The sequence below is a fragment of the Barbatula barbatula genome, assembly GCF_947034865.1.
Source record: "Barbatula barbatula genome assembly, chromosome: 25".
Taxonomy (NCBI): Eukaryota; Metazoa; Chordata; class Actinopteri; order Cypriniformes; family Nemacheilidae; genus Barbatula; species Barbatula barbatula.
The window spans coordinates 16,428,477-16,446,178 of record NC_136788.1 but is presented as its reverse complement, the minus strand read 5'-3'; the positions used below and the strand labels follow the sequence as shown (position 1 = coordinate 16,446,178).

Here is a 17,702-nt window from a genome sequence, read left to right as displayed (position 1 = left end):
ATTGAAAGGGCAGATTACATTGAAAACCCTCATGTCCAGCGATAGCTGTTATCGATTAGCTGGTGACATGAAAATCAGAATGTCCACTCATCGATTTATGATCTTTATTTAAAGTCCCCGTAAACCAGAAGTTGCGATCGTTTTAAGCCTACTTCCATATTTTGATGCGTTTCCCAGTGAAACGAATTTTGAATGAGAAGAATAGTTGAGGTGGCCTTCGGCTTTATCTGCGATTTGATTGGATGAATTAAACACCCGTTGCGTATTAAAATGGGACTGGCAGCAGACTGACAGTTGAAGGGGAGGAGCTAACGTATGCGCCGCCCAAGCCGTCTAACATACGCCATTAAAGATGGATAGTCACTACAGGACGGACGCGCATTTTCAGATTTTAACTAAAGATTTTGAGGGCACAGAAATTTAAAAAGAGAATGACCCACATTGATAAACTATTTACAATAAACGCTGCAATATTTCATGACAAAATTGGCATTGTCGTTTCTTATTTCCCTGGGACTTTAAGAACCGAGGTTCAGCTCAGAAACAGTAGCCTATTTCTCAGCAGTCAAATATTTTTAAAGCTCAAAGCACACACACTTCTCAGTTTTATTTAGGAGTCAACATTTGCTCTGTTTTTTACATTGTGAGCTGTCTATGGCAGTATTTCAAGATATTTTTGTTGTGTTTTGACCTTCATCTGTGATTTATATGTCACTTCAAATGTTTTTTAGCGTTCCTCTGATGGTCAGATGTTGAATGTAAGCTGCTCTTGACCGACGGAGGTTTGCATATTCTGTTCACACTCCTAAAATACGTACAGATCAGCTTTTGTAAAACAGTTTAAAGCAAGATTGATATCGGGCCAAAATGCTCATTGAAATGGGTGTATGTAAACATTGAAAACAATGGCAAGAGAATGTGAAGAAACAGCACTGTGTGTGTGAAATGTGATGTTTTGCTGATGAGATGTTCGACTAAACGTTGCCGTTTTCTTTGATTTGGACACACGAGGAGGCTCAGGAGTCTTGTAATGAGGGATGTGACAGCAGAAAAACAGGTGCTGGAGATATTTGAATGAATATGGCTTTATGTCCCACACGGTTTATGTCTGAGCTGAGCTCTTTAATTTATATTGGCATAACAGAGAAAATGTGACTAATGGTTTGAGATTTACAACCATTTCTGCATTATCGTATCTGGGTGAAATATTTCCATTAAACAAGAAGCAAGTCAATAGTTCTCTCGACTGAAGAACAGAAAGTTGTGCGCGGCCTCACGACGGGTAAAATCTTGCCCGAGTGACATTTCCGTTCTGCCGGATTAATAATGGAAAAAGATTACAGACACCTCGAAGCGACAAACAAGACAAAACGCAGGAAGGTTATTAAAAGATCGGCGACACGTCAAATAACAGCAGCAGAAAGACAGCTGGGAGGATATCAATATTTCATGTGCCTCCATCAAAGCGCACTGTGAACAACCCGATGCGATTCAATGTGTTTGTGTGTGTGCGGCACATGGAGGCAGCAGTAACCTGTTTTAATGAGAATTGTTATGATGGTCTCCCGTGATGGTGTCTGGGGAATACTGACTATTGATCTGTGATTCTGGAAACTGTAATATGTGTCTGCTGTTGTACACTGTTGGTTGTATTTGGAAGACGTGTTTTAGGAGGTTTCATGTTGTTCTCCTCTTGACATGATCGGATATAAAAACAGCAGCAGTTGTAGAATGACTTTGGTGTGTCCCTGTCAGGCGCAGTCGCTGGAAAGCAACTTATTTATCTGCTCGATTGCGACGGTTTAACCTGTAACCAGCTGCCTGGCATATATAATTTGCGTTATAAAAAAGTAACTTTCTAAAAGGTCATAGATGATATTTTTATTGTGAAAAGGTTGCACATGAGATTTCACTGAATTTCTAACAGGACAAAGTACCGTAGCATACTTTAGTATTTATTATAGTAAACTGTAGGGTTTTATACCTCACATTGGTAAATTCTAAACTGTAGACCGCCTTAGCGCCGACGTCACGCTTAGGTCACAGCATTAGCCGGAGGCGAAAGAAAGGGAAGATTGGAGGCGGCCAATACAAACCAGCACAGACTCGGCTACATAAGTAATAGATGTAGCTATAGATGTAAAATATCATCTCGTTGTGTTGTTTAGTGCCACAATCGACAGAAGACAGTCTCCAGTTTGATAGTTTAACACATACCTATGTTAACATGGTGGTCACTAAGTCAGACTTACTTCCGATCAATTTCAGTTCGATTCTGTACTGTAAACAACTTCAGATATAGTAAACATGCTCCCAGATTATCTCCGGATCCGCACCCGCCGAACAGAGGGTGGGCTGAGAGCCATGACGTAGAATTTAAGATTGTAGTTTAGCTTAGGGAAATCTGAAACGACAGCGGACATGGAGCCACAGGTTGCTTTTCGCTCTGTTGTGGAGAATATTCTCGGCATTTGCCAACTGAAGTCCGAACCAGAAGAGCGTTTGGTTCACCTTTTGAATGGAGGTGATGTTGTGGCCCTACTCCCGGGAAAAGTTTCATTTATCAACTGTTACCGATCGTCAGCGAGAAACTGGGGAGGCCAAAGTCCCGCAAGGCAATAATTGTGATTGTGTTGCCCTCATGGACGATCAGGTTAAGATGCAGCAAAACTCAATCCAAACTGGGAGCTATCCTGATCAACTTCACTTAATCTACAAAAGTCGTTCACAGGCATCTTCACCATTCGCTCGATGGTTTTGTTTTCGCCGCATACCTGTGTTTACAGCGGAAGTTCGGTGCGGCTGAGCCGGCGCATAACATACGTCATAACCAAACGTTATGTGATTGTACACCAATGATTTAAGACGTCAGACGCCAAGTAACAGAGAAGGCTAGCAGACTGTGTTTCATGCTGTGAAACTCTTTTCATGATTGTGAATCTGTCAGGTGAATGTTGTGCAGCGTGTTTGTTGGTTTCAGGGCAAAACTCATTTCTGTTTGCTGTTGTCGTCATGAAAGCGCAGCTTCAGATTCTGTCCATCTGTCTTTCTGTTGTTTGTGCCACGCTTGAAGCGTTTGACCCTGTTTAATCTGAAACCTCCAAACCTCACAGCCGCCTGCAGGAGCTGTCACTCATCAGTTTGTGTTGCGCTAACGTGTTTGTTTTGGCGTTCTCTTGGGGCTAGCCATGATACACATACTGTGTATTTTAGAGATAACTAAAATGAATATCATTTGACTTCAAATGAACGCGGAAAGACATTAATGAAGCTGAGACACACACCATCAGACAGTAAATGTTGCTCTGTTATTATCAAACACAAAGGAACGAATGCACATTGTCACTTTGGATGTGAGAAATGCTCTCGGTTTTCTCTCAAAGCTGAAATGATCACCTCAACCTCGAACAGAAATACAATTCGTGAGAAGGATTGAGAGGGTGAAACAGACGAAACGCATGAAACGAGTGTTAGATTAGAGGTGTGCGTATGTGATGATAATAGAAACACAGCCGGCGGATATGAAACGCGTGAGGCAACCGGTCTGAGTCACACGATCTGTTTTGTTTAGCTGATCTGAGAACAGTGCTGAGATGGTCGTGAGCTGATCCCAGGATTCATCGGCTCTTCATTCAATTTCTTCCGCTGAATAACAAACATTAAAGGAAATGAAAGATATAAATGTTATATGCGGTAGCGTTGAAAAAAGATCAAATATGAACAACAAATTCACATTTATATAATCATAATTTTTATGAACATTAAAACTTGTCTACTTTAGTTCCTCCGACACGGTGTTATTGCATACGATTGTCTAAATGATATTCATCATATCCCTTTTGTATTCTGGATGACATATATTAATTTCATTGTATGACATCACAACTCATGGCATTGAAATAGATAGCTCTCGATATGAAGAATTGTGTTGTGTGTGTGTCCGCGTATGCACAGAGGTCACATTGAAAGTGTAATTATGATAAATATCTGAATTTGTTTACCTCATGTCCTTCTTCATACAGTTAATAGACGACGAAATGTCGCTGGCTGACATCATTCTGCCACTTAGTGAAATGACTTTAATCCTATTGTGGGACAAGCTGCCCATTGCAAAATATTACCAATCGTGCTACAGCGGCACTTCTGTGCGATTTGCATACTTTAAAATGTAGCATTCATTATTTTAGTGCTCTTTTTTAATCTACTTTCGATCTCTTTGTGGTTAATGGGTGGGTATACAGGCTGAAATTTCACAAAATGAAAATTGTGACATCATTTCCTCGCCCCCTCTTGTCATCGCAAACCTGTATGACTTTCTTTCTTTCGCAGAACACAAAAGAAGATATTTTGAAGAAAGTTGGTTACCGAACAGCACTGGACCCCATTCACTACTATTCGATGGACACGATAGTTACACGGGATCGACCGAGCTGTGCTTTCAATCTTTTTCTCTCATTGCCAGATGACGATTTTCTGTGAATTATTGAAAAGTTTTGATGTGTTTTCATGGAGATATTGGACACAGTTTGTTTTGGCAGCATGGAAGTAAATGTATCCATCATCTCTTTTTTGTGATTTCTCACTTTCACTATCTAACCTTGAATATTGAAACATGTCAGCCACTCCTAGCAACTGTTAAGTAGGCTTCGAAAAAAAACACGATTACAATTAATCTCAATGTGTGAAAACGTATACAAGACAATGAGATGAAAACATATGTAAATTCCATTATTCAAAATGACAATATAAGTGAGAGGAATTGACAATTATGATTTCTTGGTTATAATTGTGCAGCATTTTCTCATGACTCTATCCATTTGTGTTGATGTAAAATAGAAGGATGGTTAGACGAGGGATGACTGGATGTTTTAGCAAGTGTAACAACAAGAGCGGTATATTCTTAAAACAAACTTTAAGTGTTGGTTTGTAGCAGAGATGTCGCTTGATGTGTAAAAATCTGATTTATCAAACTTTAATGTTTTTTTGAGTGATTGAGCCACAACCAAAAAGCGTAACTTACTTTCAACACTGTTCTCCCTGATGTTCTGATTTTATGTGTAAAAATTTTATGTGTAAAAGTGAAAACCTCTTCATGTGCATATTACTGTTAGAGTCATTTATTCTTAACCTAGTTTACATGCACATTCCTCAAAGACGTTTCTTATTTTGCTATGAAGTTTTCCCCAGACGGTCCACTATAACACCTGCATCCCAGTTCTCTTTTACTGGGTTACTAAATCAAATCTATAAAAACAATTCAGAATTTAGTTTGAAACACTGTTAGCATCAGGCCTATAACCTGGATACCGACCAACAGCTGTGCTTATAATAGCTTGATTTTTCACGTGAAATGTCATTGAGTGAGTTTACATGACCGAACTCTTGATTTTTCACGTGAAATGTCATTGAGTGAGTTTACATGACCAAACTCTTGATTTTTCACGTGAAATGTCATTGAATGAGTTTACATGACCGAACTCTTGATTTTTCACATGAAATGTCATTGAGTGAGTTTACATGACCAAACCCTTGATTTTTCACCTGAAATGGCATTGAGTGAGTTTACATGACCGAACTCTTGATTTTTCACGTGAAATGTCATTGAGTGAGTTTACATGACCGAACTCTTGATTTTTCACGTGAAATGTCATTGAGTGAGTTTACATGACCGAACTCTTGATTTTTCACGTGAAATGTCATTGAGTGAGTTTACATGACCGAAGTCTTGATTTTTCACGTGAAATGTCATTGAGTGAGTTTACATGACCGAACTCTTGATTTTTCACGTGAAATGTCATTGAGTGAGTTTACATGACCGAACTCTTGATTTTTCACGTGAAATGTCATTGAGTGAGTTTACATGACCGAACTCTTGATTTTTCACGTGAAATGTCATTGAGTGAGTTTACATGACCGAACTCTTGATTTTTCACGTGAAATGTCATTGAGTGAGTTTACATGACCGAACTCTTGATTTTTCACGTGAAATGTCATTGAGTGAGTTTACATGACCGAACTCTTGATTTTTCACGTGAAATGTCATTGAGTGAGTTTACATGACCGAACTCTTGATTTTTCACGTGAAATGTCATTGAGTGAGTTTACATGACCGAACCGAACTCTTGATTTTTCACGTGAAATGTCATTGAGTGAGTTTACATGACCGAACTCTTGATTTTTCACTTGAAATGTCATTGAGTGAGTTTACATGACCGAACTCTTGATTTTTCACGTGAAATGTCATTGAGTGAGTTTACATGACCGAACTCTTGATTTTTCACGTGAAATGTCATTGAGTGAGTTTACATGACCGAACTCTTGATTTTTCACGTGAAATGTCATTGAGTGAGTTTACATGACCGAACTCTTGATTTTTCACGTGAAATGTCATTGAGTGAGTTTACATGACCGAACTCTTGATTTTTCACGTGAAATGTCATTGAGTGAGTTTACATGACCGAACTCTTGATTTTTCACGTGAAATGTCATTGAGTGAGTTTACATGACCGAACTCTTGATTTTTCACGTGAAATGTCATTGAGTGAGTTTACATGACCGAACTCTTGATTTTTCACTTGAAATGTCATTGAGTGAGTTTACATGACCGAACTCTTGATTTTTCACGTGAAATGTCATTGAGTGAGTTTACATGACCGAACTCTTGATTTTTCACGTGAAATGTCATTGAGTGAGTTTACATGACCGAACTCTTGATTTTTCACGTGAAATGTCATTGAGTGAGTTTACATGACCGAACTCTTGATTTTTCACGTGAAATGTCATTGAGTGAGTTTACATGACCGAACTCTTGATTTTTCACGTGAAATGTCATTGAGTGAGTTTACATGACCGAACTCTTGATTTTTCACGTGAAATGTCATTGAGTGAGTTTACATGACCGAAGTCTTGATTTTTCACGTGAAATGTCATTGAGTGAGTTTACATGACCGAACTCTTGATTTTTCACGTGAAATGTCATTGAGTGAGTTTACATGACCGAACTCTTGATTTTTCACGTGAAATGTCATTGAGTGAGTTTACATGACCGAACTCTTGATTTTTCACGTGAAATGTCATTGAGTGAGTTTACATGACCGAACTCTTGATTTTTCACGTGAAATGTCATTGAGTGAGTTTACATGACCGAACTCTTGATTTTTCACGTGAAATGTCATTGAGTGAGTTTACATGACCGAACTCTTGATTTTTCACATTAAATGAGTTTACATGACCAAACTCTTGATTTTTGCATTTTGCTCGCATGTGAATTAATGTTTACTTTTTTATTTAAATTTCAAATAAGATCCCTCTTTAATGCCTTTCTGATGATAATAAAAATATACCCCTTCTTGCTCGATTTAGACATCAGCACATATCACCATTAAACAAGCACTTCCACTGTTACCTGTGGCCATTAGGACACTTCAATTAACATATCAAAGATCACATGCTCCATAAATACACGATCTCACATGACATCGATCCACCGGCGGCCGCCTCAGATCGACGGGCTCTCGTGAATGAATTTAAGTTCGAGCACCCTTTATAACACGTAATGAGCTGAAGATTATCAATGAAGACACTATCAGGTGTTATCTGTTTGACATTTCTGTCTGGATTGGTATTTGGTGCAGATGATGCTTGTGACAAATGTCAGCGCTGTCACATTTACGGCTGACGGTCGACCGAGTGCCGCACTGCAGAAGGTAATGAGCCGCTGCGCATGCGCAGTTTACGCAGATGTGTTAACGCTTCAAAGTTTGAGTGCGAGTCAATGTCCAATTTATGTTGTTTTGGAAACATATTTTACTTGGTCTTTTGGAGAACAGTAGTATTAAGCATAGTCAGGTTTATATAATTCATTTTATTATTTTAATGGCAAAATTGTATGTTCACAAATGTAAATTTTCCTGTTAAAAACCCTGTATTCACTCAGGAAAGAAACTGAGCTTTATATTGATTTACTCCGATTTTCTATGAAGCAAAAAGCAATTAAAACATTGAAAATTTGTAAATGCTTTAATATATCCATGTAAATTAACAACAGCCCCCTAATGTACAAATCTTTATTATATATATGTTGTATTTCATTATGTACACGAATGTTTGTATAGAATTATTTTTGTTGATAATACAAAAACAAAAGTGCGAGTCAATGTTAAAGAAAGTCAGTCATCTTTGCTATTAACAATAATGTGTTTGAGCTTTGAAATATAACCGAGGTGAAATGTTGTGAGATTTGATAAGTGATTGTCTGATATACGTTTTGACTGAAAAAAGAGAGACAGGTGAGAACATTTAAATCCTACATTTATAATTGGCCCTATATACGGTCTAAAGAGGAAACCACGGTTTTAAGGAAAAAGAAAATATTCAAAAAAAGTGACTTTACAGCATCACATGAACCTTAGCTTGGATGAAGATTAACGACACAGAAGTTCTAAAGAAAACATTTATTAAATGTCAAAATATCACAATGACCACACATTCACCTGGCCATGAAGAGACGACTGACTACCATTTAAATAAGACTAATAACATTGAGCCAGAATGAGTCCAGGCATTTACAATTTTAAATGTACAAATGTCGCTCCAGAAAAATAAAGAATCCAGCAAAAACAGAATCTGACTACACTTGTTTTCTTAGAAAGTGTGAAATGTATCTGCAATCATTAGAAAACATTAATAATACTCAGTGTTGTTCCCTGGGCAGAAACTGACCACAGAATTCCAATGTCCCTGTTAGTGACGTATTTTATCAGAGCAGATTTATGCTGGTATGTGTCTGTAAACAGGTTTATTTTGAAAGACTTCAACAGTAGCGTAGATTCGGTCCGGCACTTTAAAATGGACGGAGTAACACTGTTATAGTATCAATACTTATGGAAAAATGATTGAGAGCGTATTTTAGATAACGCCAATCACAAGACTGACATGAGAAATGTATATTTCTTGTGATAATTATAATAAATAAATCATATTAGTGTTCGAATATTCCACGTATGCTGAATACTGAGTGATGTGTGTTTTTGTGTGACTTCGGTTTGTTGCTCATTGTCTGCTGGAGGTTGAGGTAGAGCTGGTCCAGTTATCTACAGCTACATGGCTCATCTGCTGTCGTGAGCTGACCTGCGAGTGTTTGGAGATGTTTTCAGACAGAGTTAAATGCAAGTGGACAATGATTCACATTTTGCTGATGTAAACACTGTTTGGAACGTTGTCAATCTGATCCTGGATGATAAACACAAACTATTAAAGGAATCCTTTGACCGGAACATTCTTGTTTTCATCACCCTCATGTCACTTTGAAGCATGCATGACTTTCATTCTTCAATGAAACACAAAAGGTAAATATTTTAATATCCTGGCTGCTGCTTTGAAAGCGAACGAGAAATCTCGTGACCAAATAACATTGATGTGAGATTTATTTGTTTGATGCAAATATGATTTCAAGCAGGTCACAAAGCCTCCAGCTGACATGTTTAGGTTTTTAAACTGAAAGCCATTCACCCAAAAATGAACCTATTTTGTCATGTCATTTCAAAATCCTTCTGCAGAACACAAACAAAGATATTTTGAAGAACGTTGGTTTAACCAAACAACATCGGTCTTCATTGACTTCCACAGATCCATTTCTCAAAATACCTTCTTTTGGGTTTCACTTAAGAAAGAGTCATATACAGGTTTACAAACACATGAGGATGGATAAATAATGGTAGATTTTTAGTATTTGGGTGAATATTCAGATGAGGACAACATTTAACAAAATAAAAAGTCATACAAGTTTGAAATAACATGAAGGTGGGTATGTTTCCTTTGTTTGAAATGTTCTTTCAAGTACATTTTTGTTATTGTAACAACAAAAAAACTAAATCATAAAAAATGACATTTGCATACAAAACATTTATCCAATAACAAAGTGTGAAAATATTCTTGTTTTGTTCTCATAAAAATCGCCACATTGAACGAGGCTAGAGTAGATCGTACCACATGGGGTAAAGTACAAGAAGATTCATGTAAATCTATACAGTTGTAACGGAAAGAAAGGCGTTATGGACTTTGGAAGCTTCTGGCGCTTTAGCGCCGTGCGTCATCAGTTCCTGAATGGTCATCCAGTTGTCCAGAATCTTCTTGTTGCGTTTCTTCATCATCTTACGATGGCTGAGTTCGATGATGCTGACCTCCTTACGGCCCTCGCCGCCGCTCTGAGGGTTCTCCCGCAGACACTCAAGTCGGCTCCGCTGCATGAACTCCCGTCGCCGCCGCTGTTCTTTAGCCCGCAGGAGCTGCTGTTTCCGCTCCTCTTTGCTCCAGTAGCGTCCCATCTTCATCTCGCTCATGGCGTCGTCGTCTGTCGTCATTCCTCCGCTGCGCTCCTCCTTGATTTTGAGGGCTCGCTCGCGGAGTAGTCGGTCTCGGACCGGCCGCTTAGTAATGTACCTCGTGCCGTCGCTTCTCACCTTGACCTTCCACTCCATCTTGGGTTCGGACGGCAGGGGGGCCTGCGGTCCGCTCAGCAGACTGTGAGCGTACTCGACGGCGGACTGTTGTTGGATCAGGTGCACAACGCTCTGGTAATGTCGGGCATGGTCCGTTTGCTGGTGGTGCGGGATGCATCTCTCTTCGTCCACAGGAGGAGTTTGGTCAGACTCCGAGGGGTTGCTGTGATCTGGACTGCCGCTTGGCGCTCTCCTGACAGGCGGACAGGGGGGCAAACCACGTTCGGCACGGAAATTGCTGTTGAGATTCTTCTGGTTGGTCAAAGTGATCATCCTCTGCACGGAATGTTCTGGAGAGCGGTCCATGGCTAGCGGAGTGCTGCGGGAGCTCTCCGCCGTATTGTATGCGCTTGAACTGTCCTTGTCTGACTTCTCCGGGTGCTCGCTGATGTCCGCCAGCTTCCCAGCGTGTCGAGGGCTACGGGGACCTTGGTTTTGCTTACGCAGTTGATGCGCATGCATGATGTTCTGGCATTCCAGCTCGATGCTGCACAGTTCCTCGTTGAGCAGACGCAGCTCGTGTTCAACGCCGCCGCTCTGCTCCCGCAGGCTGCATTCGATGGTGCTGCTGCGGCTGTAGAAGAGGTCGTACTCGCCGCTATTGCGGATTTGACACTTGAGCTCAAGGAGCTGCTGATAACAATCTCCTTCAGCGACTTCGTCTTCCACGCCCTCACCGGAGACCCGTCCCGACAAGGGACCGTCACGACTTTGACCCGCAGCCTCGCGCCGCTGTAGTAGACACCTCGACAGACGCTTCTGGATTTGGGCAAGAACGTTCTTTTCGGAGCCGTTTTTCTGACCGGTCTGATTGTAAGAACAGGAGGCTATGATGTCTTCTTGGATTCTTGCGGCCTGCAGAGAGATTTGGAGTCAGAATTATTGTTTCGCCGCACACGTTAAACACAGAAAGAACCCACTGAGTTTTCATATCTGTCTGCAGTCATATGGGAGTTGTTGAGAATATATTACAACAATGCACGTTGCTCGGCTTCAGTTCGCGAGGAGTGAATTTGAAAGTATGATTCAGAATATTGGGAATTTGAAAATCCATCTATTTTAATACATTCGTTTCCCACGAGTGTTATGAGCGTTTCAAAATAAGTCACATTTCTAATAAAGCTCAGTATGAAACAAGCACATCTCATGAAGTATGAGCGGTTTAATGTGGCTTTATATTAACGTATAAAGAATGAATTGCTGGACAGATTTTCAGATGATTGCTAAGGCATTGCTACGTGGTTGCTAGAATGTTAATGTTGATGCTAGATGTTCTTCTAAAATGAATGTTGTCCGTCTCACCTTCTCTTCTTCTTCTCTTGCGGCTCTGTCCAACTCCTCTTCTTCTCTTCTCTGTTCTTCCAGCATCTCCATCTTCAGCTCTTCTAAGAACTCGCTGTGTTCATCATCCAGCCACGGCTCCTCCTGAACGAACAAAAGCGTTACAAAACCCACATTACAGTGGAACCGACAGAGAACCTCGAGAACATGTTTGGATCATATCATATCATCGCAAGTGCAATCCTTGAAAAGTATTGGTCAAACAAAGATTCAAAATGTCCGTTTTGCAACAATCAATTAAATGTAAAAAACAACCTTTTTATAACCACTAAACTGTTCTAAAAAGAAAAGTGAATCCAGCTTCAGCTTTATTATTTGCTGACATCTGTAAAGCTTTATGGGAAGAGCAGTTCATCGCCAACTTGATTTTATAATGTTGTGATTCACTTCAGAAAAGCTTTGTTTCATTCATTACAATGCTGCTACAAATAGACAAACTATAATTTATTTCTACCCACTATTGCCCGAGCATTTCTTCATGAGATTGAGTCAGTGTATTGCGACTGTGATGTTTGAAACACATTATGCTTGTGTCATGTTTTATAAGGTCTACATCACACACATTAATGGCACTAATGTTCTCTGCAGAACTTTGATGGCCTCTGTGCCGGGTAATGAACCACAGGACCATCAAACCGCACCTTTCTTCTGTGATGGATACACAACATCCCCCCGCCCCCCCACACCGTACAGTATGTCACAGCATCCGGACCACTCAAATAAAACACAATCCATGAATTTAATTACAGAGATCAGCTAATGTATACAAGCTGCACTGGATTGCAGCGATTGTTTCTGGTGTGACATGAAGGCTGAACCCGGACGATATTATCGTGCTATTAGTTTTTATTGGTTACGGCTGGAAGTCGATTACAGTGACGGTGTAAAAAGTGCTGACATTAATGTGAGGAGAGGGCGGGGCATACGGACATCATCATCTTAAAATCAATGTCAGCGATTTCTGTGTTCTGACTTTGGTTATTATCATTTAGTAAAGCGATTAAAAATGGTATTTTAAATTAAAATATTTACCTTACAGTAAGTCGTCGCACTAACTTTAAATAAATGAAAACGAAACTACAACTGAAATAAAAATGTATTAAACCTATAGAGAAATACTTCAAATAAATAATATAATGTAAAAATTGCAAAAGTGAACTAAAAATCTACATAAAAACTAAAACTATGTAAATAAAAACTAATTAAAATGTTTATTAATTAAACTAAACTACACCTCAAATAAAATATAGTTTAAACCTATAAAGCAATATTTCAAATAAATAAACAAATATTAAAATGTCAGAATTGGAAAAAACTACAGAAATAAAATCAATTTAACATATTAATGAATATAAAATGAAACTAAAAGTATAGTGTGCTGCAGATAATAACTATAGACACATTTATCTCAAATTAATGATGAAGTCACATTTAATTACATTACATGCAATCCATACCCACATGTCTTCATACCTCTATTTCAGGTCTGCACACTAGCAGCACAATATTTCTGCATTCTTCATTTGACAAAACGGCCACAGATTCCTGTCTGTCCTGAACGTCCCGCCCATTAATCTGTCAATCAAACACAAACACCGATGAGATGCTGCATCAGGACGAGCCCTTCGTCAGAGTAATGAAGAACAGATGAAGAGAAAGATTACACATTTGGCAAATGATAAAACACCATCTAGAAACCAACTGAAACACCTTGGCAACCGCACAGCATCGCCCTAGCAACCACTCAGAACACTCTAGCATCATGGAGGTGAGCTGTGCACCGGCAAAGGAAAATCTGATCTTGTTAATGGAGCAGAAGCGACACTCGTCACCTTTAACAGGTTCAAGAGTCTGTTGTGAGTTTCACATTTAATTGGCCCAATGTTTTTTTTTTAAGAAACACAGACACAGCAACATTCCTCCGTGGAAAACATGTCTGTGTCTCTCCGGGTCAACTGAAATAAATTAACACCAAAACAACAAATACCCGAGTGTGAAATAATATAACTACACGACAGCGAAGATAGCGACTACATCAGCACCCGTCCTGGCTTCATTGCGCCAGTGTAATGACCCTGAGAGCACCCCCAGTTTTCCTTAAGGTCCTGTAACACGCACACTGCAGCGGTAATGATTCTCAATGGAGATCACTATCGTCCCCTCAGGTCTCATAAGAAGCTCGGTGTTTCTCGACGCTGCTGACTCAAACGTTCGGCTCGCCGCGGGTGCCGTTCGGAGGGCTTAACGGATGTAACGTACCAGCATTAAAAATGAATGTACTGCTCAGTGAGACACTGAGATGAATACAGCGCACGACTCAGAGTTTAATGAATGCAGTGAGATAAAAGATTATTTTACCTGTAAAATACGGTCACCTTCTCGGATACGACCGTCTCGGGCGGCGATGCTGTTCGGTTCGATCTGAAAACAAAAGCAAACACATATAAGTCAAGTACTGTTCGGTATTTTTTGCCAAAACATTTAGCAGATGTTAAAAAAGTCATCTTTAGATTAAGACGCGGGTAAAAAACTATGACGGAATTTTCAATTTTCATTGACATCTTAATTACGTTTTCACGTAACGATCACATTTGATGTCAGCAAAATTGTGTCAGTAAAGAAGAGCCATGCATCATTTTACCACTAAAAATATTTTTAAAATAATTTTTTTAGGAAAGAATTTTATCATAAAGAAAGCAATTCTGATTCTCAAGATTTCAACCAATCAAACCAAAACTCAGAGAAGATTGGAGTTGAGCTCAAGTGATGTCTGATTGAATACTTTTTCTCTCGCATAACTAATTTTGGTTTGTTATGTTTATAATAATGGAGTTATTTACTCTCATCACTGGCTTGTTATCTCCTGTTGGAGAACGTCAGGAACATCTCTAACAGCTGAGTGATCAGAAACACACTAAGTACGTAACTGAGAAAACACTTTCTGTGGGTGGGACAAAATGTCATTTTAAAGTACCTCGCTGACGTATATAGCGATATCTTCTTCATCATCCGTTCTGTAACACAGCGTGAGGCCGAGCTTCTCCTCGCTGTTCATTCGACACAGTTCCACCTCCTGCGGGAAAAACACACGGTTTACTATCAACAACAAGTAATGAGCCATGTTAAAACTGCACTTAAAGGGAGTTACCCAGAACGCATGAACATTAAATGTGCCATTGTGATATTAATATAGACATCTGAAGTGAAAAAATTATATATACGGACCTAATGATGATGCATATAAAATGTAAAATTATACATGAGTATAAAAATAAAAATAGCGAAGCTTTAATGAATTCACCCCGTGACAAGTAAACCAGAACACTTACAATGCGATGTTTTCTCCAAAATCAATGTTTATTTTGTAAATAAGATTGTAATTATATTAATGAGCATTAATGTATTCAGTCCGACGGTCGCTGTGAGTCTCGCACGGCACGAAACCGTACAGATGAAAAATTGATGTGTTGTTGTTGTATGAAAATCCCAGCGTGACGTTCAGCGAAATTAAAGAGTTTTTTGAGCTCCGCACTGTATCAACCCAACAGACTCCAAACAGAGAATCAAGTGGATTTTGATTTCAAGCAGCAAACATGCGAGAAAGAGAAAAGTTTCAATGCAATGTGAATGTGATATATTGATCTGTCATATGAACAGATTTCCAAACAATGACGATGTGAATGTGATATATTGATAAAATCAAACATTGCACAAAATATCATTGCATCTCATCATTTGTTGAGAAACTAATACTGGGTTCACACCAAACGCGAACAGTTGCTTTGCACGCTCTTTATTACTCACCGGAAAAAGTTTGTTCGTGACGCGATCTGACAAATATTTTCAACCTTGATGACGCGTCATTTGCACTACCTGCCGTGAGTTTGCGTCTATATGCGTCTTTGCGTTGACTTTCTATGTAATTTACTTGCGCAAAATGCTAAATTTGCGTTTGGTGTGAACCCTGTGTAAAGAAAACCATCAATGGACGTAGAAATCGATTAATATGTTAGCTTATAAAAGTATAATTCCTGTGAAATGTGCCGTTCTGGAATAAAGCCTCTCTCTCTCTCTCTCTCTCTCTCTCTCTTCTATTCTACAGATGTGTGCTAAGTAGAGTTTGGTCAATCCGCTGTTATTCCCTGAGCGTGAAATCAAGAGCGCACACTCGTTCTAATAGGATCAGCGCTCAGAAATGAAGCATGCAGTACGCTGTGTGATATATTACATTTGCTTCATGTTAATGAGAGCCGAGACGGACGACACAAATACACACACAAATCTCCTGTGAGGGGAACATGCTCTCAGAGACCAAACCTTCATAGAAATTCAAATGAAACAAATCAAGTGGATGTAATTTACTTAAATCAACACGCCTCTGTCCTCAAATGACTCGGAAACTAAGAGGGCTCGAAAACCCGCTGTGCGTGCGTTCAAATGTGCTCTGAGTTTATCATGCAGGATGGGCTGATATACAAGATACTCGTGAAAAAGTTGATAATATCATCTGTCAATATGTCAAAACGGATGACCGTGATCAAAATATTCAAAGCCGCTGTATAATAGCAGATACAAGCACAACTCATGTATGTTGATGCATATAATATAGTGTTTTACATTTAGTCATTTAGCAGACGCTTTTATCCAAAGCGACTTACAAAGAATTCAGGGAGCAATAAGCGATATGTCACAAAAGTTTTTAATAATAGACAAATTTACGTGCAAGTTTACGTGCATGAATATTCTTTAACACAAAATTAGTGATGGAAGTCAATTAAGATCATTTCCCAAAATAAAGGAGCTAAAAGGGTTCTTTGCCTTGGAACCACTTTGGTTCCAGATTGAACTATTTGGTCGAAGGTTCTTCAAATAAGCATTTCTAGATTTTTTAAAACTCTTTTCATTACAAAGAAGCTTTTGAAAGTTCTGTGGATGTTAAAGTATCTTTAAAAAAACATACAGCCTAACAAAGCACCATATATTTTCAAATGGACTCCAATTGACCGGACGGCACGGCTCATCTGATTGGTCTATTTTAACGGGCGTCACTAGGGGTGTCAGTCATTATTAATGAAGGGAGGGGTGTTCAGAAGGTCTTACCTCATACTCAAAGTCATCAGGTCTCTCTCCGTCTGCCATCATGCTGTTGAGATACTGGCCATCCTCAAAGTTCTCCTGATCCACAGAATGCAGAGAGTGACAACTGTCAAGACAAACACAAATAGTTCATATTATTATCCACTGGCAATAATGGAATTCATGTTTAATGTCCATTTCTGTTTCTAGATCGAAACACGTTTATGAGATTTGCTGTAGATTGTTACAAATTCATTGTAAGTTAGCACGCATGGCTATGTTTGTCACAGCTCAGTTTCATATCTAGATGTGTCTTCTCTGGGTAAGAAACAAAGACGGTTTATGATCTGCTCTTTGAGTGATATTTGTTTGGTCTATTAATCCAGATCTCTGCTGACTGAATACCTGATGCCAAATGAGAAACCAATACAAGACCTGACTTTATGAAGTGTTAAGGCAACGTTTATACTACTGCGTTTTCCTTTAAAAATGCATAATTCCTGCCACGGTTACACCTGGCGTGACCCCCGAAAACAGAGACTTTTGGAAACGCTGCTGAGCCCGTTTTAGTTTGAAAACTTTGGGGTTGCGTTTCTCTACAAACGGACGAAAACGGAGAGTTTAGAATACGCAGGCATGGTAACCCAGATTCACTTACTGGTTGGGTCGTCTGTATCGTTGCGTTTGCTTCGCCCGATTCGTTAAGCCTCTGTCATATGAGCCTTTACGCTACCTAAAGCAACGCTAGCTTCGCAACGACCGTGTAAACAACACGCTTGTTTAACA

At 39.3% G+C, this 17,702-nt stretch overlaps 1 protein-coding gene across 1 annotated transcript in view; it reads right to left on the bottom strand.

Annotated features, from left to right (window-relative positions):
- Positions 1 to 10,022: 10,022 nt before the first annotated feature.
- LOC306890842 (PDZ domain-containing RING finger protein 4) overlaps positions 10,023 to 17,702 on the bottom strand; it is a gene marked incomplete at both ends in the record, with an annotated part of 32,625 nt that continues 24,945 nt past the window's right edge. Inside the window, 6 exons of the mRNA XM_079450849.1 lie at positions 10,023 to 11,354; positions 11,802 to 11,924; positions 13,314 to 13,415; positions 14,199 to 14,261; positions 14,815 to 14,913; positions 16,941 to 17,043. Coding sequence (XP_079306975.1) covers positions 10,023 to 11,354; positions 11,802 to 11,924; positions 13,314 to 13,415; positions 14,199 to 14,261; positions 14,815 to 14,913; positions 16,941 to 17,043 — 1,822 coding nt within the window. The remainder of the gene's footprint in view (positions 11,355 to 11,801; positions 11,925 to 13,313; positions 13,416 to 14,198; positions 14,262 to 14,814; positions 14,914 to 16,940; positions 17,044 to 17,702) is intronic.